General features: G+C 36.9%; 1 protein-coding gene across 8 annotated transcripts in view; it reads right to left on the reverse strand.

Annotated features, from left to right (window-relative positions):
• The window catches only part of LOC131438707 (arginine-glutamic acid dipeptide repeats protein), a 139,975-nt gene that overhangs the window by 30,732 nt on the left and 83,454 nt on the right, over positions 1-25,789 (reverse strand). For 7 of the 8 annotated variants that reach the window (XM_058608904.1, XM_058608903.1, XM_058608900.1 and 4 more), the window contains exon 4: positions 6,450-6,754. In XM_058608904.1, coding sequence (XP_058464887.1) covers positions 6,450-6,515 — 66 coding nt within the window. In that variant the 5' untranslated portion in view covers positions 6,516-6,754. The remainder of the gene's footprint in view (positions 1-6,449; positions 6,755-25,789) is intronic. The other variant, XM_058608898.1, reaches the window with a different exon arrangement.

Consider the following 25,789-nt stretch of genomic DNA (forward strand, 5'->3'; position numbering starts at 1 on the left):
GGTCCCATACGGAATTCCTGAATTTCATCCGGATCCGACTTCCGGTTCCGGAATTATAGGGTAAAGTGTGTTCAATATTGTACACCGTCACTTAAACCGGCGAAGCAAAAAACGTAAAAAATTTTCTAAACTGGTCTCAAAACTACACAAATCGATAGTCGTTATCAGTAGGCAACTAATCAAACCGATTCCGGCTATCCTGGTTCCTGGTATCCGGTTCCGGAAGTACCAGAAATAGTGGTCATATATATCAAAATGGATCTCACTCACTTTTCTCAGCGATGGTTTGACCGATTTTCACAAACTTAGATTCAAATGAAAGGTCTCCCGGTCCCATACGGAATTCCTGAATTTCATCCGGATCCGACTTCCGGTTCCGAAATTATAGGGTAAAGTGTGTTCAATATTGTACACCGTCACTTAAACCGGCGAAACAAAAAACGTAAAAAATGTTCTAAACTGGTCTCAAAACTACACAAATCGATAGTCATTATCAGTAGGCAACTAATCAAACCGATTCCGGCTATCCTGGTTCCTGGTATCCGGTTCCGGAAGTACCAGAAATAGTGGTCATATATACCAAAATGGATCTCACTCACTTTTCTCAGCGATGGTTTGACCGATTTTCACAAACTTAGATTCAAATGAAAGGTCTCCCGGTCCCATACGGAATTTCTGAATTTCATCCGGATCCGACTTCCGGTTCCGAAATTATAGGGTAAAGTGTGTTCAATATTGTACACCGTCACTTTAACCGGCGAAACAAAAAACGTGAAAATTTTTCTAAACTGGTCTCAAAACTACACAAATCGATAGTCATTATCAGTAGGCAACTAAACAAACCGATTCCGGCTATCCTGGTTCCCGGTATCCGGTTCCGGAAGTACCGGAAATAGTGGTCATATATACCAAAATGGTTCTCACGCACTTTTCTCAGCGATGGTTTGACCGATTTTCACAAACTTAGATTCAAATGAAAGGTCTCCCGGTCCCATACGGAATTCCTGAATTTCATCCGGATTCGACTTCCGGTTCCGAAATTATAGGGTAAAGTGTGTTCAATATTGTACACCGTCACTTTAACCGGCGAAGCAAAAAACGTGAAAATTTTTCTAAACTGGTCTCAAAACTACACAAATCGATAGTCATTATCAGTAGGCAACTAATCAAACCGATTCCGGCTATCCTGGTTCCTGGTATCCGGTTCCGGAAGTACCGGAAATAGTGGTCATATATACCAAAATGGATCTCACTCACTTTTCTCAGCGATGGTTTGACCGATTTTCACAAACTTAGATTCAAATGAAAGGTCTCCCGGTCCCATACGGAATTTCTGAATTTCATCCGGATCCGACTTCCGGTTCCGAAATTATAGGGTAAAGTGTGTTCAATATTGTACACCGTCACTTTAACCGGCGAAACAAAAAACGTGAAAATTTTTCTAAACTGGTCTCAAAACTACACAAATCGATAGTCATTATCAGTAGGCAACTAATCAAACCGATTCCGGCTATCCTGGCTCCCGGTATCCGGTTCCGGAAGTACCGGAAATAGTGGTCATATATACCAAAATGGTTCTCACTCACTTTTCTCAGCGATGGTTTGACCGATTTTCACAAACTTAGATTCAAATGAAAGGTCTTCTGGTCCCATACGGAATTCCTGAATTTCATCCGGATCCGACTTCCGAATCCGGAGTTATAGAGTGCGTACTAGAAGAGTTTGTGTGTCATGTTAGTTGGTTGCCGTACGAACCGACTTTGTCTATACCGGTTCTCGGGTTCCGGTGCCGGAAGTGCATATAATAGTGAACCCATTTCGTTCTCTTAAGGATGGCTTACGCAATCAAAGCACTGTTTTATTCTGTATGTTATGCATAAACAATCACTTGGTTTCTTTCAAAAATCGAAGAGAAAATTTTTGAATAGAATACCACAATATTATATGTACATGAGAAAGGCATCATTACACCACTAGGTGGATTAAGACAGGTTTTTAATAAAATTCCGGTTCTTTTTTGATCATAAGGTATATAAATTCATATATTCAAGAACTTGCAAAATTGTGTGATTTTTTAAATTTTTTTTTAAATGGCATGAAATCGAATAACATAAAATACAAAAGATTGATAGCAACAGTGCAAATCACACTCGGAGCCTGTAAAATTCTGTACAAATGGAACCTTACAACATTTGACAAATTAAGTAGTTATGAATTGTATCGTTTGTAAAATTATGACACCTGTTAAATTCATATTTTTCTGTGCTATTTCAATCGACTCTTAGTCTTTTGAGGTTCGAGAAAGCCAGAACGGGTTAAAAGGAGTATGTTAACAAAATTGAAACCCTAATTGTTCAATTTTAGCCGAAAGTTTTGATGCTTTTGTTTGCCGGCATATTCCGCATCAACAGGGCCAAACAGGCTTCCGAAGTGCACTCGCGCTCGCATATCTGGTCCAGAATCAGCATGTGCGACACTCAGTGGCCGGATAATCTTTCTAACCACAAAATCTCACCCAAAATACGACGTGTGCGCTCGGTACTAATCCTTGTGGCATCTACGTGAACCTCTACTTTCCGTACGACCAAAACTATTTCATGTAATTTATTTTATGTCATATAGTTTTTACCTTTCTCATACAGAAAGGTTATACAATCACTGTGATAACCGACTTTTGAAACGTGACCCGTACGACCAAGCGTCATATACTGTTCAACTAAAATTGTTAGAGAACGCAAAAAGTGTGTGTGTGAACGGAGAATGCTGAACCGTTCTCCATAAACGTAGATTTAAAAGGAAGGCCTTAAGATCTCATAGTAAATTCCTGAATTTTGTCTGAATCCGATTCCCGGATCTGGAATTACCGGATGATCTGTGTTCGACTTCAACCTTCCACGTAGAACAATACCAGCCAACTTTTTACTTACTTCTAGAAACTATAATTAGGACCACAATTTGTCTTTTGATGTTACAACAAATACAAAAAAAATTGATCGGTACAAACATTGAATTTTAAAAGAGTTGTTTCATAAGTGATCGTGTAAAGAGAAGCCATTTCCCTAAAATTGGTTTATACATTTTACTTGTTTGAAGATTTTGATTTGAGAAAATTCTTACAACATTAAATTCAAATGAATGCTTCCATAGTACTATTACCACATTCTAAATTTAATCCGGGTCCGTCGTCCACTTCCGGAATTATAAGGAGTTGAATATTAAAAATTCCAAACCGTCAACGAAGAGCGTAAGAACTCCGGAACGGTGCTGAAAAGAATTCCAATTTTTAGGTCTTGTTAAGCGATTGCCGAATGAACCAACCGGTTCTTAGTCTCCGATTCCGAAAGTGCAGGAAATTTTGAATAAACATTCCAACACGGTCATGTCATTAGTCGATCTGACAAGTTGTTCTATAAAAAGTTATTGGGTTGCCTGATGCTTCCACTTTGAATGACCCACCCTGTAGTAACGCAATAGTCAAAATGGCAAACTGATGATGCAAATTGTAATTTTTGGTCATGTTAAATAGGGGAAGATGTTCGGTTGCCGGCACCCCACCATAACTTTTAACAGAAAGCAGATAGCGTCATTCCGAAAAATGTCATGTGTGTGTAATAGTAGCACGTTCTTTTTGTGCCGGATACCAAAGCAAACAGACGCTTGCACTTTTTGTTGCGCTTAAAACAAATTTTAATTCCGTGAAAATCAACACTAAAGTTTTGTATGCCTTTTTTTAGTATCATAAATTGAAAAGCATCTATCGAAAAGGTGGAGTGGATTGAATATTTATGAGGTGAAATCGATCTATTACGTGATTTTATACCGGATGCTATCAAGATTATAGCAACCAAAATTTTGTTTTGGTCATTTTTAAAATGTCTACCGATTTCGGCTACGGCACCGAAAGGTGTTCGGTTACCGGTACCCCATTTCTTTCGACAAATCGCGAAAAATTGTCAGTGATATGCAGAGATGCCAAGTCTACAAATTTGTCTGTAAATTATCAAATTTCTTAGCTCACATGTAAACCTTTTTTTGTCTAAAGACTTTTGAAACTTCGATTGTTTGCAGACATTCGTCAGAAATTACAGACTTTTGAAAATTGGCGCGATCTTTTCATTTTTACCAGCTAAACTTATTGTGATATGCAACACGTGGACAACATGGCGGCTTCTATACATCCGTCCTATACGTAAAAGCTTTGGTTCTCAGGTTTTGTTAGCCATGGTGACTTCAAAAAAATCGTCCAAGTCACGAAAAATGAACTTTAATGCACCATCAGACAATGAAGACTTTTGTCCAAAACGCCGTACCGTTTTTTCTTTGAATAATTGCAGATTTTACTTATATTTTTTCATTTTTAGCGAAATTTCTTGGGGTGCCGGTAAATGAACACTTTTTTTGAAATGGCCAAAATTTATCACTTTATTAAATTGATAATAAAGTTTTTTCAAACGATTGAATCAACTTAGTTTCTTATTCAGTTGTTAGCTAGGGACTTTAGCTTTTCATTGATGTATAGATGTCTGCATAATGTGCACTTAGTAAGAAGTTATAAGCTTAAAAGAAAAGGGTGCCGGTAACCGAACACTCTCTCATACTTACGCAAAATTTGAGTCAAACAAAAAAATACGAAAATGAAACTGAACAAAATTTTACTTTACTGTTCTATCATTCAAATGGGATGGAGCAATATCTTCAAAACAACAACTCTGTTCAAAGTGGTTGACACGTTAGCTCACTGTTGACCAAAAACGAGAACGTGTTGATGATTCTGAGCAGTGTTTGGCCATGTTTAAACGTAACAAACCGAAATTTTTGCGTCGATATGTGACAATGGATGGAACATGAATTCGTCACTTCACTCCGGAATCAAAACGATTGTCATCTGAGTGGATAGCAACTGGTGAACCTCGTCCAAAGCACAACAATCGGCTGGAAAGGTTATGGCTTCGGTATTTTGGGATGTGCGTGGTGTAATATTTAGCGACTATCTGGAAAAAGGAAATGCCATTAACAGTGAATATTATAAAGCGTCATTGAAGCGTTTGAAGGCAAGGAAACTACCGCATATGGCAAAGAAATTGTTTCATCAAGACAACGCACCGTGTCACAAGTCAATCAAAACAATGGCAAAACTACATGAATTGATCTTCGAATTGCTCCCACATTCACCGTATTCGCCAGATTTGGCCCCAAGGACTACTGGCTGTTCGCAGACATGAAAAAAATCCTCCCCGATAAGAAATTTCGCACGAATGAAGAGGTTATCGCTGAAACTGAGACCTATTTTAAGGCAAACGATAAATCGTTCTATAAAACTGGTATTGAAATGTGCTGTGCTGGAAAAATTTCTCTTTGTTAAGCCCAGGACTTTTCAGTCCATGTGTTACTAATGGCTGTGCCGCGCAGTTCGGTTGACATACAGTTATTTTTCTTTCCACCCAGTAGGGCTATTGAATCAATAGTCATCACATTAGTAGAGTTATGGCGACTTGAAAATTCGAGTACACCTATTTTCATCTCACTCTTAAGAACAGAGACAGCAGATCCGTTACCCTTATTCGACGTGATCGGAAGTGATCTATCTAATCTGTTGATCATGGTCTAGCATCTAGCGGTATATTTTTATAATGGTTCTTCTATGGGTCTGCAAAATGAAGAGTGATTATAAAAATAGATCCCAAAAATTAGTTCAATAAGAACATAAAATAAAAAACTCTAGTCTTTTCGCGCTTCCCATCGGAAGCGGGGGGACTAGACAAAAATAGTTTGGAACAGGTTTACACTAAGAGTCATAAAAACCGTAAAATTTTGAAATACTGACAGCGAACTGATATGAACCACCCTAATACTTGGATAACAAAGTTTACAGAAACATTATTTAATGTTACACTTTACGGCACGTACAAAAAAGAGTACAAAAAGAAGCAAAGGTGTGTGTTTATGTAGATAGCAGTCATGTTTTTCTCATCACATATTGAATAGGAGTGTTTTAAAATTGCTTTAGATGAAAGATTAGCGACGGATGGACGATTGGTGCTGCGCGTGTTATTTTGTTTTTGTTTTTTTTTTCATTGTGGTTTCTATTGCAGTGTTTTAGTTTAGTTGTATTAATTTATGTGCTTGCCGCGGAAACGTTTTTCACAGTTAGATTGGGAAACGTTGTGGCCGTAAACAACTGACACGGCTCGGAATGTTGGTACGCACGCAGAGGAAATTGCGTTTTCCATCGTAAAGAAAGAGGAACGAAATGAGAGAGAGAAAGAAATACTCAGAGGTTACGAATCAGGCATTCACGCGTGTGTAGATCATCTACAAGATCTAAGTAATTACTTAAACTTAACAAACGAAACAGAAAAAACATGACAATCAAATCCGCTGTCGGGAAAGACACTTTGCTTTTTACCGTGTTGTGATTTCAGTGAGTTTTTGAACTTGGGCTTACGTACATAGATATCGTTTACCTGATGGCCGGGACCCACTCTGATTTCTCCCTCGGTTGGCGGTGTGGCCATATTAGCCCCTCAAGATCGAACCTAGCACCCCAGGTGAGACCCCTGACCGTTGGCCGTTGCTGGTGGCCGTTTTGCTGCACTAGGTCAACTACTGGGGTGATGGTGCTGGTGATCGCAACCGGAAACGCCAGTTCGCTGGAGTGCCTCTGCACTAGACACGGAAGTCTAGCAGCCGTGGCTTGGTGGGCTTCATCTACGCGACCGTGTAGGGTTGTATTCTGGGTCGGCCACTAGAACGTCTGAAACGAAGGAGAAATGATAAAAAAAGGGCGATTATCATACATGTTGTTTTTTTTACGGTAGCATGAAACCAATACGTAATAGGAGAATCTTTCGGGACAAACGTTGCAGTGATTAGGCAACCATAACCCTGTAAAAAAGGGGGGTTTAAAATATACTCATTTCATTTGATCTTGCAAACTGCGCTACTCTATATTACAAGCAACACTCGCTTCGCTTCCGTCGTTTAACTGATAAAACAAAAGTGAAACAGAAACAAGCTAAATACCAAATCGAATCAGTAAAATGAGACCACACGACAGCATTACAGCGAAGAATGGAACCATTCCCCTACGGAGAAGACGGTTGGGGGAGGCAGGCCTCTTCACCAGGGCTCTGACACAAACACGAAACGACGATGGAGTGAAGTGAAATTAAATGCCCATTCTGTTTCCCATCCATGCCAAGCTCCGGGCCCGCGGTTCTGTTCGTGCTCCATTTTCGGTTGGCCCGCTGGGACTTGAACGAGAGACACTGTCCACCGTGTAGAAGCTGGCATGCTCAATTAGTTGCTTTCGTTTACATCAGCAATATTCAAGTTTCGTCAGAGCATGGTCGGGCCAGCAGCCTAAACCGAAGTAGATTTGGACATTGCCAGTCCGTCGCTACTTACACTAGAAGCGAGAAGTCAATCTGCTTATGCTTGTACAACAATTTGTGTTGCTCGCCTGCCGCCAAGCTTATACCGTCGGTTTATCGTGTGTGCGCGCCTTCCGACGATGCGGGTCTCATGACTTGCTTGGCTTGGTATGGCATGGCATGGCATGGCATAGTATGAGCACCCAACCAACACCCACTTCTCACTGAACCCCCATCCGAGGGGGTACCGAGAAGCTACTCTGTTCGCTCGCTTAATCGTTATGACTAAGTGTGAAAAGAGACGGCTACGCTAAAGTGGCAGCTTTTTATTGATTATACAGCTAATTTGTTGAAAAGTACGCAGTGAAGCGCGTGTTTTGTATTTCTTTTTTGTTTTACTAACCACAGTCGGTCGGAGGAGAGGGAGGAGGAGGAGGACGGAGAATATCTATAGCTATTACCGACTCTCTGTCCAGAATGGTACTGAATGGTATTCGCTGCTAGCGAATATGACCACGAACCATCGCCGAGAGAGAGAGAGAGAGAGAACGAGGTGGAGGTTACGATGAGAAAACGGTTAGTATAAATGGTGACAGTGCAGTGGCCATTTGTCGCTGCGAGATTGGTCCCCAACCCAAGTGATTAGCGCTTGTTTATATATTTGTTACGAGCTGTGTTGAGCTAGCATTGAGCCAGCGTTACTGGCTCGAAGTGGTAATCTCTCCGATGCCAATCAACTGAGACGGGCGACAGATTTATATGAACATTCCACTTAATGGATTGCTTCATCGGGGGTTCTCTTTGATTTCATGGATTGAATTTTACTTTGAATTAATAATTTGAGGATCGGAATTTCACTGTGATGAGAAATTATTTGATTATTAATCTCAACGGTTTATAGTATTATTAAATCATACTAGTTATACCGGGATGAAGTGAGCGTTTTTAATTGTGTTAAAATGATTTTAACATTTTTTTTAAATTTTGAACGGGAAAATTAAAAAAATGTATTGTCCATTGCTTTTCTACACATATTGACTACTTTTCTGACAATTTTTTGAATACCGCGCCAATAGAAATGAATCGTTCTTTGAAGCAAACCAATCAGACACCCAAAACTTGACTTCTTTCTAGAAATTGAAGTACTGCTCAATCAATGTGTGACCCATCGAAGAAAACAAATGGTAGTCAGGACGGGCATTCGTAAACATTTTCAAATACCATTGAAAAACATTACGATTTGTCGGTTAAGGGAGACCGGGACTATGCCGGAAACTTTTAGAAAAATCAAAAAAAGCATCCATTACAACTATGTCTATACCGTTGTGTAGCTTCAACCTTCAACTACAGCTTCCCAACTTGTGGTTTGGAAAAAGATTCATTGTGGAAAAGTGTAGCTGGTCGTCAAATTGTGAGATCACAAGTTCCTATCTCATGCCTCCCCCCGTGTGTCTATATGACATTTGGTCAATAGAACGGCTGGGTGTTATCGCCTTCTGCGTTAGTGATGCGAAATGGCTCATAAGTTAATGCCCACCCTAAAGTGCAATATTTATCATAATATATATAGTATTGCAACATATAATTCTGTTGTTTATTACATTATTTATTATATATTGAATTGAATTATATTACCTCATACTATATATTATTATTATTATTATTATTATTATTTTTAAAAGAGAAATAGTATATTTTCTGCAGTACTGCGACGAAAGAAGAGCATAACTTACACTGCGACCTTAACTGTTATATACTGCATTATATCATATTGTGTATTGTATATATATATATATATATATATATATATATATATATATATATATATATATATATATATATATATATATATATATATATATATATATATATATATATATATATATATATATATATATATATATATATATATATATATATATATATATATACATATATATATATATATATATATATATATATATATATATATATATATATATATATATATATATATATATATATATATATATATATATATATATACATATATATATATATATATATATATATATATATATATATATATATATATATATATATACATATATATATATATATATATATATATATATATATATATATATATATATATATATATTTATATATACTTATATATATATATATATATATATATATATATATATATATATTTATATATATATATATATATATATATATATATATATATATATATATATATATATATATATATATATATATATATATATATATATATATATATATATATATATATATATTTATATATATATATATATATATATATATAGATGTAAGCTTGTATGTACGTAACGCCATAACTTCGGAACTACTGAACGGATTGCCACCAAACTTGGCACAGGTACTTCTTGCATTTCAGAGACGGTTGAAGGTGTATCTCTATAGGGAAGGGAGCGTAGCAAGTGTCATTAACTCTTTCACGACCATAAGGTATTCAGGACGAAATATGTCAGTACAACACAATATTTTAGCTATTGTGGGTGTAAAATAAGAAAATGTCACCAGAAAAACAAAACAGAGTGAAATAAATAAACAAATCAGAAATAAATAAACGTCGAGTTGGGTTTATTATATCGTAATTTAATTTATTACATTAATTGCTTTAATTATCAGAATAGTAAAATAATTAGTTAGTTAAGGTATTCTACGAACCGATTTCGTGTACTTGTTTAGCACAAGTGGACGTTGCACATAGCACATTTATTATGTGTTCTATTTTCTGTACGCCGTTTTGCACAAACTTTTTTAGTGCAATAAAGATTGACAGTTCTATTTTTTTATTCGTTCAGAAAGCCTTTGAAATAAGTTTAACATTCAGTAAAAAAACATCGATTTAATAATAATTGAAGATTCTATAACGATTTTCATAGAAGGGAAAAATTCATTTCGGGAGGGGCCCAAAGATAAAAAAATATGTTACTGAGGATTGCTTATGTACATAATTTTCGGTGCGCCTTTTACCGGTGTTTCCAACAGACACTGGAACTATCATTATTAAGCATTTAAATTAAATTTGTAACTGTGACCGAGAGAAGGCTGTTGTGTTACATTTCTTAACGTTTACTATTATGCCATTTCAGTCGCACATGTCTTCTAAATATCCATTTCTAGAGCACAAAAATCCACAAGACTTGTGAAAGATTTCGAAAGTAGTCCGAGATTGCTCCCTTACTCAGATTCGTGGAGAACGGAAAACATCTTCTAAATTTGTAGGTCATATTAGTTGATGGCCACACAAACTTACTCTGGTTATACAGGTTTCGGTATCAGGTCGCGAAAGCAGCGGTCTAAAATTCCAAAACGAAACTCACATCGATTTCTCAGAGCTGACTTGAGGTTTTGGAACAGATAATAGTTCGAAGAAGCCAAATCAGGTGAACAAGGTGGATGGGCAAGCAACTGGAGCCCTAAACCGTTGATTTTAACCGTAGCAGCGATGCTCATGTACTTCATGTAAGGCCCTTTCATTTGTATTGAGGTAATCCTTCAAAAGTATACTATGACAATCCCAGAAACCCAGGTCGTAATCTTTCCGACCCATTCACTAGTGCCGTTTCGAAGCACAACTTCGTCCATTGTTGAGTAATCATTTTGTACTCTAGCGTATAATAATGAATCCATCCAAACATGTACTAGAAGTGCACTTGCTCGTCTTTTAAGTCTTAAATAAGCATATACGGCATCCAGTTGCAGGATAACTTCCTTATCTGCAGAATCTTGCAAAACTATGGTAAGTTAGCGAACTTTCTCTTTCCGGTCACCCAGTACAATTTAGTGTCTTTTTTATAATTGTCGTTTATTGTGCCTGGATTTAACCTCCAGTTCATTTATGTCGTTTTCGTTTTTAAATTGCACTACACCAGTGTAGCGAAAGCTGCACCTAAACCGTTCGTTTTTATCAATTGCACTACACCAGTGCTACACTTTTTCTGCACCGATACCTCTGGTGTAGCATTCATCAGAAGTTTGGTCTAGCTCTGTGCAATGGAATTGTTAATTGTAGTCAATGGTTACTGTTTATGTTTTCGTCATTTTTGTTCGTTTATTCATTCCTCAGTGTAGCACTGCACCGGTGTAGTGCAAATTAAAAACGAAAACGCCATTAGTTTTGACACTGTTCTCTTCGTGTCATTCATTATTATTCTGATTTCGGGAGGGGCCAGGGCCCCTCGGGCCCCCCCTCTGGGTACGTGCCTGGGTGTGATGTTTAAAACGGCATAATTCCGAAACTACGAAACTACGAATTGCCACCAAACTTGGCACAGATACATCTTGCTCTTCTGAGATGGTCATAAGGGTATTTTAATGGAAGAGGAAGCGTAGAAATTGTCCTTAACTGTGGCCAGAGCTGCAAATTGTCCTTGACAGACTGACTAAAATCATCGTCAGCTGTAATCGGTACGGTCAAAGTGTCTGTCAAATGAGATACTTCTATGACCAAGTAAAAGTATACTCAGTCAAAGACAGACGACTTGTAAGTGTTTGTAAACAGAAGAAATTTGAAGTAAATTGTTTCGAATTTACCGAAAATCGACATTTTTCGACAGGCACAGATATTTATAACAACTAAAAGATGGTCGTAAGTATATTTATACGAATGAAAGGATAGCAAGTGTCGCCAATGAAAAAACTGGAAATCAAATTGTTTGTATACATCGGCAAAGTTATATAACTACTCAGTAGATTATCACCAAACTGCAATTCAGAGGTGGTCACAAAGGGGTGTATATTGTAAAATCTGTATTATTCATCGACAAACAACGGGGTATTTAGACTAGAAGGAGAGAATTTTGAAAATAAATTTCATCTCACATTTTTCGAAAAACAAGAGTGGGGCAAGAATTTCAAGGTCTGTGTATGTAAGGTCTCAGCATAACTATGAAACAATTAAACGAATCGCAACCAAATTTGGTACATATACCAAAGTTCGATATTTTTTAAGAACACAAATACTTTCTACACTATTCAGGGTAATCATGAAGGAGACCTGTAGTAAGTTAACTACCAAAAGGGGAGTTCAATGTAAAATTTATTCGAAGTGAAACGATACTTTTTGACTAATACAGATACTACTTTCACATCAAAATATAGTGTAGCAAGTGCCCCGAACATGGGAAGTAAAAGAAAATTGATCGGGTTCTTTCGAAAAATTGGTACTTCTTTACGAGTACAGCATATTCCTAGCAACTGAATTAAGTTCACAAAAATATTCACAGGAGGGAGGGTGGATAAGTATTCTCAGCATTGATCTGAATTGACGAAGAAATCAAACAATTAATGTGCATTTTTTATGTAAATTAAGACCCAAGGTGATGGAAATAAGTTTACGACAACATTTGTACAAAATGGTTAAAGACGGGATAAAATAAATTATATAAAAAAAGTCTATAGTACAAATGTTTGTTATGATGATAAACTGCCTTTCGTTATAAAATAATCATTATCAGAAGGAAAGTTTTGAGCGATTACGTGGAAAGAATGATGTCATAAGAATTTTTATAACGAGGAGGAAGTAGCAAGTGTTTATAACCATGGAAGCCTTATGTATTGTAGATTGGATGTGACGAGGAATGTTGTATCTATAGAAAGAAAGGTGTTTTAAATGTTCCTAACAAAAGGTTCAAACATAAAACAAATGACTATTTGGAGATCTGAGATCGGACACTGATCATTCGCCATCTGAACATGAACGGAGTATTGTTTAATCGGGTTGCCGTCTAAGTTGTGTTTCATTTCAATCAGATTATTTCAATGGGCAGGACAATTTCTAGAATTTTGTTCGGGCTCTCCTTCACGAAACATATTCGAACAACGCCGGGTAATTTAGGTAGTATTATATAATATAATATAATATAATATAATATAATATTATATTATATTATATTATATTATATCAAATTATGTTATGTTCTAGTGTGATGCATTGTATTATAATATGTTATATTATATTATATTATATTGTATTATGTACAATTATATCGACAACGGGGAGGGGCATCAGGGTATCTCACAAGTGAATAACTGGATGATGGAGTGGATTGCCAATTCCCTGAAGGTTTGAAATGAGTAAGACGCACCCTTCTAACAAAATCATCAGGCGCTCTGGTATAGCAAAATTCTTTATTATATGACCGGATGTTCTTGCTGGAAGGCGCCGAGTCCTCAAAACCCATTTTGGCTTTCTTAACAGCAGTTATATGAAAGCATCTGATAATCAAATTCGGAAACAAACGCTTATTTAAAGAAGGAACAAGAATGTTTTACATTTTCAAAGTATTAGTCATTACTAGTTACGCACACTTGAATAAAAATTCATTCGATTCACTTGAAAAATCACGTAAAATGGTTTCAAATGTCAAATTGAGTATTTTACGTGACGAAAATGAATGTTATACGAACATCCCCTAAACTGAATAGAGAAGAATTTTTACTACATCGACCGGACCATTTCAGTATGAAAGTTTCCATGTATTCGTCTGGATTGAATGATTGCTTCAAACAAGCCATTGCACCATCGAAAAAACGAGTTCAAAATCGGTATGATGTTAGAGGCACTGGACCCACGTAATGCAAGTTCAACCTGAATCGGTAGTGTTGTGGGAGTTCTCGGATCACGACTTCGGTTTCGGTTGGGTGGCAGTGACAACAAAAACGACTACTGGCGACTTATCGATTAGAACTCCCACGACGTTATCAGTTGCTAATTTTCTGAAAAAAATGTTTTATTTTCCATGGTATTTTTCATTTCATATATTTATATGAAAATCAGAAAAATCTCCCTTCGGATATTAACCAATATTTAAAATAGTAATTCTCTGGTATCTAAAATTTGATATGCACAGTACATTCCATTCTATTTATGAAACACGTAACTCTTACTGGATTATGCATTAAAAAGCTTTTAAATGCCAGTCCATTAAAGTCTACGTGAAAAGTAGGGTGGAAAATATTCACATAACTTTTCACGTAACTGTAACATCAACTCATCAAAACACAATTTTTTCACTGGGATAATTTCTGATACGAATTCAGATTGATTTTTGACACAAATTCATTCAAATTTACAAATTTTGGCAGATGGAGAGAATCTTGACGACGTAACGTTTCAAACTCAAAATTATTCAAAAATTCATAAATGCGTGCGTGTTTGTGCTAGAGCAAAAGAGAGTTTTTTCTGTCACGTGTTTGTGTATTTCAATAATCACTAAGGCGCGTGTGTTGTTTTAACTGGACCTCGTATGCACGCGCACGTTTCAAGAACAGTTTATTTATGTTCTAAATGTGAATGTGCATGCAAAATTAATTTCATTCCCGGAATACACACGATTGATACGTTAGGGAAGATCAAATCGAAAAAATAAAGGGAGAGCGACAATACCTAAACGACAATTTGACAAATAATTAGAATACATCGTAGTGTATATTATTGTGATTTTTCATATATTGTATTGTTTACGAATTATTTTTGAGTACTGTCTCCTTTTTTTGTAAGTAGTCATGGTGGTAGCAGTCCCTTGCTTCTGCTCTATACTGGACTCTAGAGACTTTTTTCTATGAGCTTCTATTTTAAATTTTTAAGTATTGTTTACTCGAACTTTTAGATATCTTGTTCTAATTCATTTCTAGTAACCGACTAGAAAAAACAGAGCTTCAATAGTGAAAATAGACTGAATTTACAGCTTGGTAAATCTATCCTTTTGAGTACCACAATTTGGACATGAAGCTGTTTCATTGATGATATAAAAGTTTGATTATGAGTTCGCAGCTGTAAAAAGCTAGCCAAATCATTAGTTTCTAATCGCATTAAACAACAAACTGTAACTTAAATATGCGGGGATATAATTCCTTACTGAATTTAATAGTTTTATCCGGAAACATATTATATATTTACTAACACACTGGTCCATTTGAAGGTATCGTTTGCCCTTTGTGGTACACATAACAGTTCGGCTGAAAAGTTCGTATCGTTTAATAGAAACACACATTTTTTTTGCCAAAATTCGTTTTTATTATTCAACATAATTGCCATCAGAGGCGATACAGCGATTATAGCGATCAAAATAGGCCTCAGTTTCAGCGATTACCTCTTCCTTGCTTCTAAATTTTTTACCAGCGAGCATTCTCTTGAGGTCTGAGAACAGGAAAAAGTCACTGGGGGCCAAATCTGGATGAGGGAGCAATTCGAAGCCCAATTCGTTCAATTTCAGCATGGTTTTCATCGACTTGTGAAACGGTGCATTGTCTTGATGAAACAAAACTTTTTTCTTCTTCAAATGAGGCCGTTTTTTTTAAATTTCGTCCTTCAAACGCTCTAATAACGCTATATAATAGTCACTGCTGATGGTTTTTCCCTTTTCAAGGTAGTCGATAAAAATTATACCATGCGAATCCCAAAATACAGACGCCATAACCTTACCGGCCGATTGTTGAGTCTTTCCACGCTTTGGGTTCGGTTCATCGCGTGCAGTACACTCAGCTGACTGTCGATTGGACTCCGGAGTGAAGTGATGGAGCCATGTTTCGTCCATTGTTATATATCGACGAAAAAAATCGGTTTTATTTCGATATAACAGCTCCAAACACTGCTCAGAATCATCAGTTCGTTGTTGTTTTTGATCGATTGTGAGCTCACGCGGCACCCATTTTGCACAAAGCTTTCTCATATACAAATATTCGTGAATAATATGTCCAACACGTTCCTTTGATATCTTTAGGGTGCCAGCTATCTCGATCAACTTCACTTTACGGTCATTGAAAATCATTTTGTGGATTTTTTTCACGTTTTCATCGGTAACAGCCTCTTTTGGACGTCCACTGCGTCCATCGTCTTCGGTGCTCATATGACCACTACGAAATTTTGCAAACCACTTACGAATTGTTGCTTCGCCCAGTGCAGAGTCTGGAAAACACTCATCAAGCCATTTTTGGTATCGGCGGCACTTTTTTCATCAAAAAGTAGTGTTTCATCAACACACGAAATTCCTTTTTGCCTTTCTCATATAGAAAGGCTATGCAATCACTGTGAAAATCGACTTTTTAACCGAGGCCCGGAGGGCCGAATGTCATATACCATTCGACTCAGCTCGACGAACTGAGCAAATGTCTGTGTGCGTGTGTGTGTGTGTGTGTATGTGTGTGTGTGTATGTGTGTGTGTGTATGTAACAAAAATATGCACACACTTTTCTCAGAGATGGCCAAACCGATTTTCACAAACAAAGATTCAAATGAAAGGTCTCATAGTCCCATAGCCTGCTATTGAATTTCATTCCGATCCGACTTCCGGTTCCGGAGATATAGGATGATATGTACCAAAAAAGTGAAAAAAATATGCACTCACTTTTTTCAGAGATGGCTGAACCGATTTTCACAAACTAAGATTCAAATAAAAGGTATTATGGTCCCATAGCTTGCTATTGAATTTCGTTTGAATGCGACTTCCGGTTCCGGAGTTATATGGTAATATGTGAAAATTTGAGATAAAGTTTACACTCAATTATCTCTGGAACAACTCAACCGATTTTCGTAAACTTAGATTCAAATGAAAGGTCTTATAATATCCTAAAAATTTGTGGAACATTTTATCTGGATCCGACTTCCGGTTCCAGAACTAAAGAGTGATAAGTGGAAAATCACCAATTTTATTAGTATTTTTCCACGAACGATGGTTAAAAACAGGTACAAATCCCATAAAACTGTCTGATAAATTCTTCTAGTTTGCAGAGCTTGTTAGTTTGTGGGCATAAAAACTTAATTCGACACTACTGGTCCCCTCTTTTCCTGTTCCGAAAGCACCGAAAGTGGAGAAGAAAATCTCCTTAAACTAAATTCACTTCGATTTCTCTGCGATGCTTGAACCGATTTTCACAAATCTTGATTTGAATTAAAGTTCATACTGTCTTTAAACCTACTGTGAAATTTCATCCGGATCCGACTTCCGGTTCCGCAGTTGCAGGGCGATGAGTGTCAAAGTTTTCAAATCGCCATATAGAGTGACAATATGTACAACACCGAAAGAAGAAGAAAACACAAAACGAACAAGGCGTGCTTTGTTCTATTTCGTACACGTTGTGTAGTGATGTCAATAATAATAATAACAATCCTACTACATGTTTCATGCTGTTTAGCACGCAGTAGTAACAGAAACGCAGGTTCGTTTCGTTAGATTTAGTTTAATTGGTTTAAACGAAATAGAGCATGAGATAGTAAATATAAGTTTAACTACGTTCAAAACTGTTCCAATTTGTAGGTCATATTTGTTGGTAGCAAACGAACCAACTTCGGCTATTCCGTTCATCTGAATCCGGTTTCGGGAGAATTGGAAATAGTGATTAGAATCTGCAAAAAGGATCTCACTCACTTTTCTTGGAGATGGCCGAATAGATTTTCACAAACTTATAGGTTCAAGTCTTACAGTTTCATACGGAATTCCTTAATTTGTTGTGGATACTACTTTCGGTTCCGGAACTACAGGTTAAACAGGATTTATAGAGTTTGTGAGATTAGATCCGAACAAATTATCCTATTCCTATTCAATAAACAGTTGTTTTTGCAAATTTCACGGTTATATTTATGATGTAATGAGTAATATGAGAAAGGCATCATTACACCACTAGGTGGATTAAAATAGGTTTATTCCATTTTTTTTACAATAACAAAAGTAGCTTCACTCAAAATGCAATATCTCACAAACTAATAATCAGACAGCTGTCAAATTTATACACGTATCTTTTGAAGGTTGGTACTAACTGAAAATGGTATGGATTTAATTCTAGTGGCGCACTCTCATAGAAACGATACGAACTTTTCAGCCGATCTGTTAAATGACCATAAATGACGAAGTTTATAGTACATCTTCATGTCAATTTGAATATACAGTAATATTACAAAATATATTAAATCAAACGTTAGTTTCTATCGTAAGTTAGGATACATGTTTGAAATCATCTGATAGGTGTTAAACGAACATGAGAAAATGACGTCAATAGCATGAGCGGAGATTTACCACCCAATCAGAAATGGTAGTACAAAGCGGGATCAACTACCGCAAATAGCCAGAGGTGTGAGAAGAAACAGACATATTTGTCACGCTAAATGTGACAACTTTAAGCAGTTATTTATACAACCAACGAAATATTCATCACGTCTTTATTACCGCAGCGACAAGAGCCAAAACAAATCTCAAGATAACGAACAAAAGCAGTCGAAAATGAACCTTCAAAAGACGAAAAATCGCTATAATGACAAAATAAAACACTGGTTACATACCGTTCATACCCGAGAGCTAGCTAGCTAGCTGGCTAGGGAAAGCAATGAAAGGGAGAAACATTTTACTTCACTTTTTTTCGGACGCCTTTTCTTTTCGACTGCTTCGCAACGTGCATTGCAGTGTATACATTGGTAGTTGGTAGACGGCTCTTCGCGGCGAAAACCGAAACAATCCAAACCCAATGCCAAACCAAGAGCATTTCACTGAACCGAGCAAACGGAGACAGTAACACAACAGCGACAAGAGAAAAAAAACTACCAGAATATACATTCCAAAAGGCATATTAACGACTTGTTCGAGCTGACTTTCGTTGTGTAAATATCAGCAGCCACAGCGAAACATTGAGCGCTAACAGCAATATCCGTCAGAGAATGACGACTGCGACCACAACTGCAGAAAGAGTAACGAGTAAGGGTACTTAAATCTGGCATACGATGTCTCTCAGGCGGCGTTAATTGCTTTTGTTGTGTTAAATCAAATATGTTTAATGATTCAAGTAAGTATTCTGTAACGATGTTGATTTCTTTTTCTCAAAATTACTATTTGATTCAGAAACTATTATTTTTTTTATTCACGTTCTAAACTAAAACGAATGGAACAATTTTTAGTATCACTTCATTAAATCTGAAGATTAGATTTGCTGTCGATATCAGTTCCGTTAATGTTTTAAGATGAAAATTAGATTAGAATCTGTTTATTCTTGTATGCAATCATACTTCCATTATATGTTACATGCATGCTGGAGATAAAAGATCGAAATGAAATCGAAAAACCAGAAATACATGCACTCACCCTACGAAAACAAATCTCCGTGGCGATTGGTTCGTCGGTCAACCGTTGCGACTTCAACTCAGGGAAAACAAAATGAATGAACACCGTGACATAGTTAATAAATCTGTACAACTCAGAACCGACACCGAAATTGAGTATTTTGAGGCGACAACACAAATGGCGACCTCCAATCTATTTGATGGAACCGAGCCACCGACAAACACGGGTGTAGCTAATAAAACAAAATAAACCTGTATAGCTTTATGGCAGTAGCATTTGTAACAAGCTGTGGGTTTTCGGTGCTGCAATAGTTTTCGGGTCGCGTTTCGGAACGGCTATTCGGTGGTTACGAATTGCACCACATCGGTTGGATAGTAGCCAAGGATTCGGTGATTTTGGTATGCAGGATACCATCACAGTTGATGGAAGCTTGTTCTAGGTTGAATAACATATGATAGCATGGTTGAATTAGGACAAACTACTCTATTCGAAGGACACAAATATTTCAAACTTTTGGAAGTTTCAAATACGAAGAATTTAGCCATTGTCTTTGGATAAATACAAACCTAAGATCACTTAAGACATTTCGCTATATTCATTATAGCCAAATTTTATAGAATTTCATTGTATGAAAATTATAATGAAAATCGCAATTCACTAAACTAACAGTTCGGCTGAAAAGTTCGTATCGTTTAATAGAAACACACATTTTTTGCCAAAATTCGTTTTATTATCCAACATAACTGCCATCAGAGGCGATACAGCGATTATAGCGATCTTCCAACTTTTCGATACCATTTTTGTAGTACGATTTGTCCTTTGCCTCAAAATAGGCCTCAGTTTCAGCGATTACCTCTTCATTGCTTCTAAATTTTTTACCAGCGAGCATTCTCTTGAGGTCTGAGAACAGGAAAAAGTCACTGGGGGCCAAATCTGGAGAATACGGTGGATGAGGGAGCAATTCGATGCCCAATTCGTTCAATTTCAGCATAATCGACTTGTGACACGGTGCATTGTCTTGATGAAACCATGCGAATCCCAAAATACAGACGCCATAACCTTACCGGCCGATTGTTGAGTCTTTCCACACTTTGGGTTCGGTTCATCGCGTGCAGTCCACTCAGCTGACTGTCGATTGGACTCCGGAGTGAGGTGATGGAGCCATGTTTCGTCCATTGTTATATATCGACGAAAAAAATCGGTTTTATTTCGATATAACAGCTCCAATCACTGCTCAGAATCATAAATTCGTTGTTGTTTTTGATCGATTGTGAGCTCACGCGGCACCCATTTTGCACAAAGCTTTCTCATATCCAAATATTCGTGAATAATATGTCCAACACGTTCCTTTGATATCTTTAGGGTGTCAGCTATCTCGATCAACTTCACTTTACGGTCATTGAAAATCAATTTGTGGATTTTTTTCACGTTTTCATCGGTAACAGCCTCTTTTGGACATCCACTGTGTTCATCGTCTTCGGTGCTCATATGACCAGTACGAAATATTGCAAACCACTTACGAATTGTTGCTTCGCCCGGTGCAGAGTCTGAATAACACTCATCAAGCCATTTTTTGATATCGGCGGCACTTTTTTCATCAAAAAGTCCTTTTTTTCTTTTTTTTTTCACAATAACAAAAGTAGCTTCACTCAAAATGCAATATCTCTCAAATTAATAATCAGACAGCTGTCAAACTTAGACACGTATCATTTGAAGGTTGGTACTAACTGAAAACGGTATGGATTTAATTCTAGTGGCGCCCTCTCATAGAAACGATACGAACTTTTCAGCCGATCTGTTACTATGAAGAAATTTAGTATGGATGCAAGTCCCGTCTCTGCGGTAAAGCAGATTTTCTTTTCATAGTTGTGTGCATCAGTATTTGACTACGGTTTTTACGGCATTTTACGAAATTTTTAAAGTAAAACAATTTACTCGCTCATACTAAGTTTTGCCATTCTCATATAGAAAGATTATTCAATCACTGTGAAAACCAGTTTTTGAACCAAGGCCCTGATGGCTGAGTGTCATATGCCATCCGAATCCGTTCGTCGAGATCAGCAAATTTCTGCATGTGTATGTGTGTATGTATGTAACAATTTTCTCAAAGATGGCGGAACCGATTTTCACAAACTTTGATTCAAATGAAAGATTTTGTGGCCCTGTGAGTGTATGTGACAAATAATGTCACTCAAGTTTCTCAAAGATTACTGAACCGATTCTCACAAACTCCGATTCAAATGGAAGGTCTTATGGTCCCATAAATTGCTATTAAACTTTATCGCGATCCGATTTCCGGTTTCGGAATTACAGGGTGATATGCACCAAAATAGGGGATAAATAGTCACCCACGTTTCTCAGAGATGACGTGACCGAATTTCACAAACTTAGATTCAAATGAAAGGCCTTATGGCATCATACAATTTTCTTGAATTTTATTTGGATCTGACTTCCGGTTCCGGAATTACAAGGCAATATGTGCAAATCTATGAGAAAATGCGCACTCAATTTTCTCGGAAATTTCTTAACCGATTTCCACAAATTAAGGTGCAAATAAAAGGTCTTAAAATTCTTAAAAAAAGTCCACAAAAAGTTAATCCAGATCCGACTTCCGGTATTACAGTGCGATTAGTGGAAATTTTCAATTTCATGAGTATTTTTTCACAAGCGATGGCGAAACGAGGTGCATATTTTTATAAAACTTACTGCTAAATTCATCTAGTTGGCAGATCTTGTTAGTTAGTGAATATATAAAACTACTTTGGAACTACTAGTCCCCTGTTTCCGTTTCCAAACGCACCGATAATAGTGAAGAAAAGCTACAGAAACGGAACTCACTTCGATCTCTCAGCAACCGGTTAAACCGATTTTCACGAATCATGATTCAAATTAAAGCTCTCATTGATTTTAAATATACTGTGCAATTTAATCCAGATCCGGCTTCCAGTTCCGAAATTATAGGAAGATGAGTGTCAAAGCATTTAAATCGTCATTGAAAATGACGATGCAGGTGGTACGCGTTCGTACGTGAGGCTTTGTTCCGTTCGCAGCGTGCTTTATTCAATTTTTTATAGCGTGCAGGGTTACCACATTTAAATCTATATTTTCAGGTGAAAAAATGTAAATTTATCTTCTTTTTGCCTTTCTCATATAAAGGGTGATTTTTTAAGAGCTTGAGAACTTTTTTAAACAATAAAACGCATAAAATTTGCAAAATCTCATCGGTTCTTTATTTTAAACGTTAGATTGGTACATGACATTTACTTTTTGAAGATAATTTCATTTAAATGTTGACCGCGGCTGCGTCTTAGGTGGTCCATTCGGAAAATCCGCTTTTTTATCGACAAATTTTGTTCAGCGATGAGGCTCATTTCTGGTTGAATGGCTACGTAAATAAGCAAAATTGCCGCATTTGGAGTGAAGAGCAACCAGAAGCCGTTCAAGAACTGCCCATGCATCCCGAAAAATGCACTGTTTGGTGTGGTTTGTACGCTGGTGGAATCATTGGACCGTATTTTTTCAAAGATGCTGTTGGACGCAACGTTACAGTGAATGGCGATCGCTATCGTTCGATGCTAACAAACTTTTTGTTGCCAAAAATGGAAAAACTGAACTTGGTAGACATATGGTATCAACAAGATGGCGCTACATGCCACACAGCTCGCGATTCTATGGCCATTTTGAGGGAAAATTTCGGAGAACAATTCATCTCAAGAAATGGACCGGTAAGTTGGCCACCAAGATCATGCGATTTGACGCCTTTAGACTATTTTTTGTGGGGCTACGTCAAGTCTAAAGTCTACAGAAATAAGCCAGTAACTATTCCAGCTTTGGAAGACAACATTTCCGAAGAAATTCGGGCTATTCCGGCCGAAATGCTCGAAAAAGTTGCCCAAAATTGGACTTTCCGAATGGACCACCTAAGACGCAGCCGCGGTCAACATTTAAATGAAATTATCTTCAAAAAGTAAATGTCATGTACCAATCTAACGTTTAAAATAAAGAACCGATGAGATTTTGCAAATTTTATGCGTTTTATTGTTTAAAAAAGTTCTCAAGCTCTTAAAAAATCACCCTTTAGAAAGGTTATGCAATCACTGTGAAAACCGACTTTTGAACCGAGGCCCGGAGGGCCGAGTGTCATATACCATTCGACTCAGTTCGTCGAGTACGCAAAATGTCTGTGTGTGTATGTGTGTGTGTGTGCATGTGTGTGTGTGTGTGTGTGTATGTGTGTGTGTGTATGTGCGTATGTGTGTATGTAACGTTTTTTTGCACTAACTTTTCTCGGAGATGGCTGAACCGATTTTCACAAACTTAGATTCAAATGAAAGGTCTTGTGGTCCCATACAAAATTCCTGAATATTATTTGGATCCGACTTCCCGTTCCGGAATTATGGGGTAAAATGTGCAAAAAATTGTGAAAATAAGTGCACTAACTTTTCTCAGAGATGGCGAATCGATTTTCACAAACTCAGATTCAAATGAAAGGTCTTGAGGTCCTATACAAAATTCCTGAATATTATTTGGATCCGACTTCCGGTTCGAGAGTTATGGGGTAAAATGTGCAAAAAAAAGAATATATGTGTTTTAACTTTTCTCATAGATGGCGCGACCGATTTTCACAAACTTAGGTTCAAATGAAAGGTCCTGTGGTCCGATGCGTTATTCCTGAATTTCATGCGGATCCGACTTCCGGATCCGGAAATATAGGGTAAAGTGTGTTAAAAATTGTACACCATAACTGAAAATGGGGAAAAACCTTAAAAAATTTTCTAAATCGACCTCAAATCTTTTCCAATTTGATGGTTTTTATCAGTAGACGGTCAAACAAACCGATTTCGGTTATTCTTTTAAGAACCGAAGAAAATTTTTTTTCGCCTTTTTGCCTTTCTCATATAGAAAGGTTATGCAATCACTGTGAAAACCGACTTTTGAACCGGGGCCCGGAGGGCCGAGTGTCATATACCATTCGACTCAGTTCGTTGAGTACGCAAAATGTCTGTGTGTGTATGTGTGTGTTTGTGTGTGTGTATGTGCGTATGTGTGTATGTAACGTTTTTTGCACTAACTTTATGGGGTAAAATGTGCAAAAAAATGAAAATATGTGTTCTAACTTTTCTCATAGATGGCGCGACCGATTTTCACAAACTTAGGAACAAATGAAAGTTCCTGTGTTCCCATACGTAATTCCTGGATTTTATTCGGATCCGACTTCCGGATCCGGAAATATAGGGTAAAGTGTGTTAAAAATTTTATACCATCACTGAAAAGAGCGAAAAACCGTAAAAAGTTTTCTAAATCGACCTAAAATCTTTTCCAATTGATAGTTTTTATCAGTAGACGGTCAAACAAATCTATTTCGATTATTCTTTTAAGAATCGAAGAAAAATAATTTTGAAGAATACCACAGTATTATATTGGTATGATAGTATGATTGATATGAGAAAGGCATCATTACACCACTAGGTGGATTAAGACAGGTTTTTTTTTGTTTAGATTATAGAGGTTTCAACCTTAAGGTCATTCGCCTCTTCGGGCCAGAAAAACTTTTTGACCCTATGTGCGGGGTTGGGAATCGAACCCAGGCGGGCTGCGCAAGAGGCATCGACTTACCCATCACGCTATACCCGTCCCCAAATCTTCTATATAATTTCTACGTAGTTGTCAGTGTTATTACATGATCATGATAACGATGCTTTTTTATAAAAGTACACTTATTGCCTTTATGTTTAGTTTATGCAATCACTTGAAAAATTGACTAGTGAAAAGTTCATCGAACTGAGCAATGTATGTGTCAAATAATGTCACTCATAATATAAAAATCTCTTAGTCTCATAGGTTACTATTGAATTTCATCAAGCCTCCATAGGTTAAACTTTGTTTAAAATTGTGTACCGTCATTTAGAGCGCTGATCCAAAAAAGGGTAAAACTCTAGATTTGGCACAGAACTGATTCAATTTGTAGGCTATATTTGTTACTTACTAAACGAACCGACTTCGGCAATACTGGTACCAAGCTTCTATAGTCTCATATGTTGTTGTTCAATTCCTTCCTGGCTCGACTTCCGGTTCCAGATCTATAGGGTAAAGTGTGTTTAATCATTTAGTGCATATTAACTTGACATAACTGTTTACAAATTGAAAAGGTTATGTAAGTTAATACCCAAAGAAAGTTTTTTATTTTATTCACGATTGGTTATATAAGTAATAAGAGAAAGGCATCATTACACCACTAGTTGGATTAGAAAAGTTTTTTTTTCGTTTAAATGACGATGAAAACGGCTGTAATTTACTTGAAAATTGTTCATAAATTTC

The sequence above is a fragment of the Malaya genurostris genome, chromosome 3 (assembly GCF_030247185.1).
Source record: "Malaya genurostris strain Urasoe2022 chromosome 3, Malgen_1.1, whole genome shotgun sequence".
In the NCBI taxonomy this organism is placed as follows: domain Eukaryota; kingdom Metazoa; phylum Arthropoda; class Insecta; order Diptera; family Culicidae; genus Malaya; species Malaya genurostris.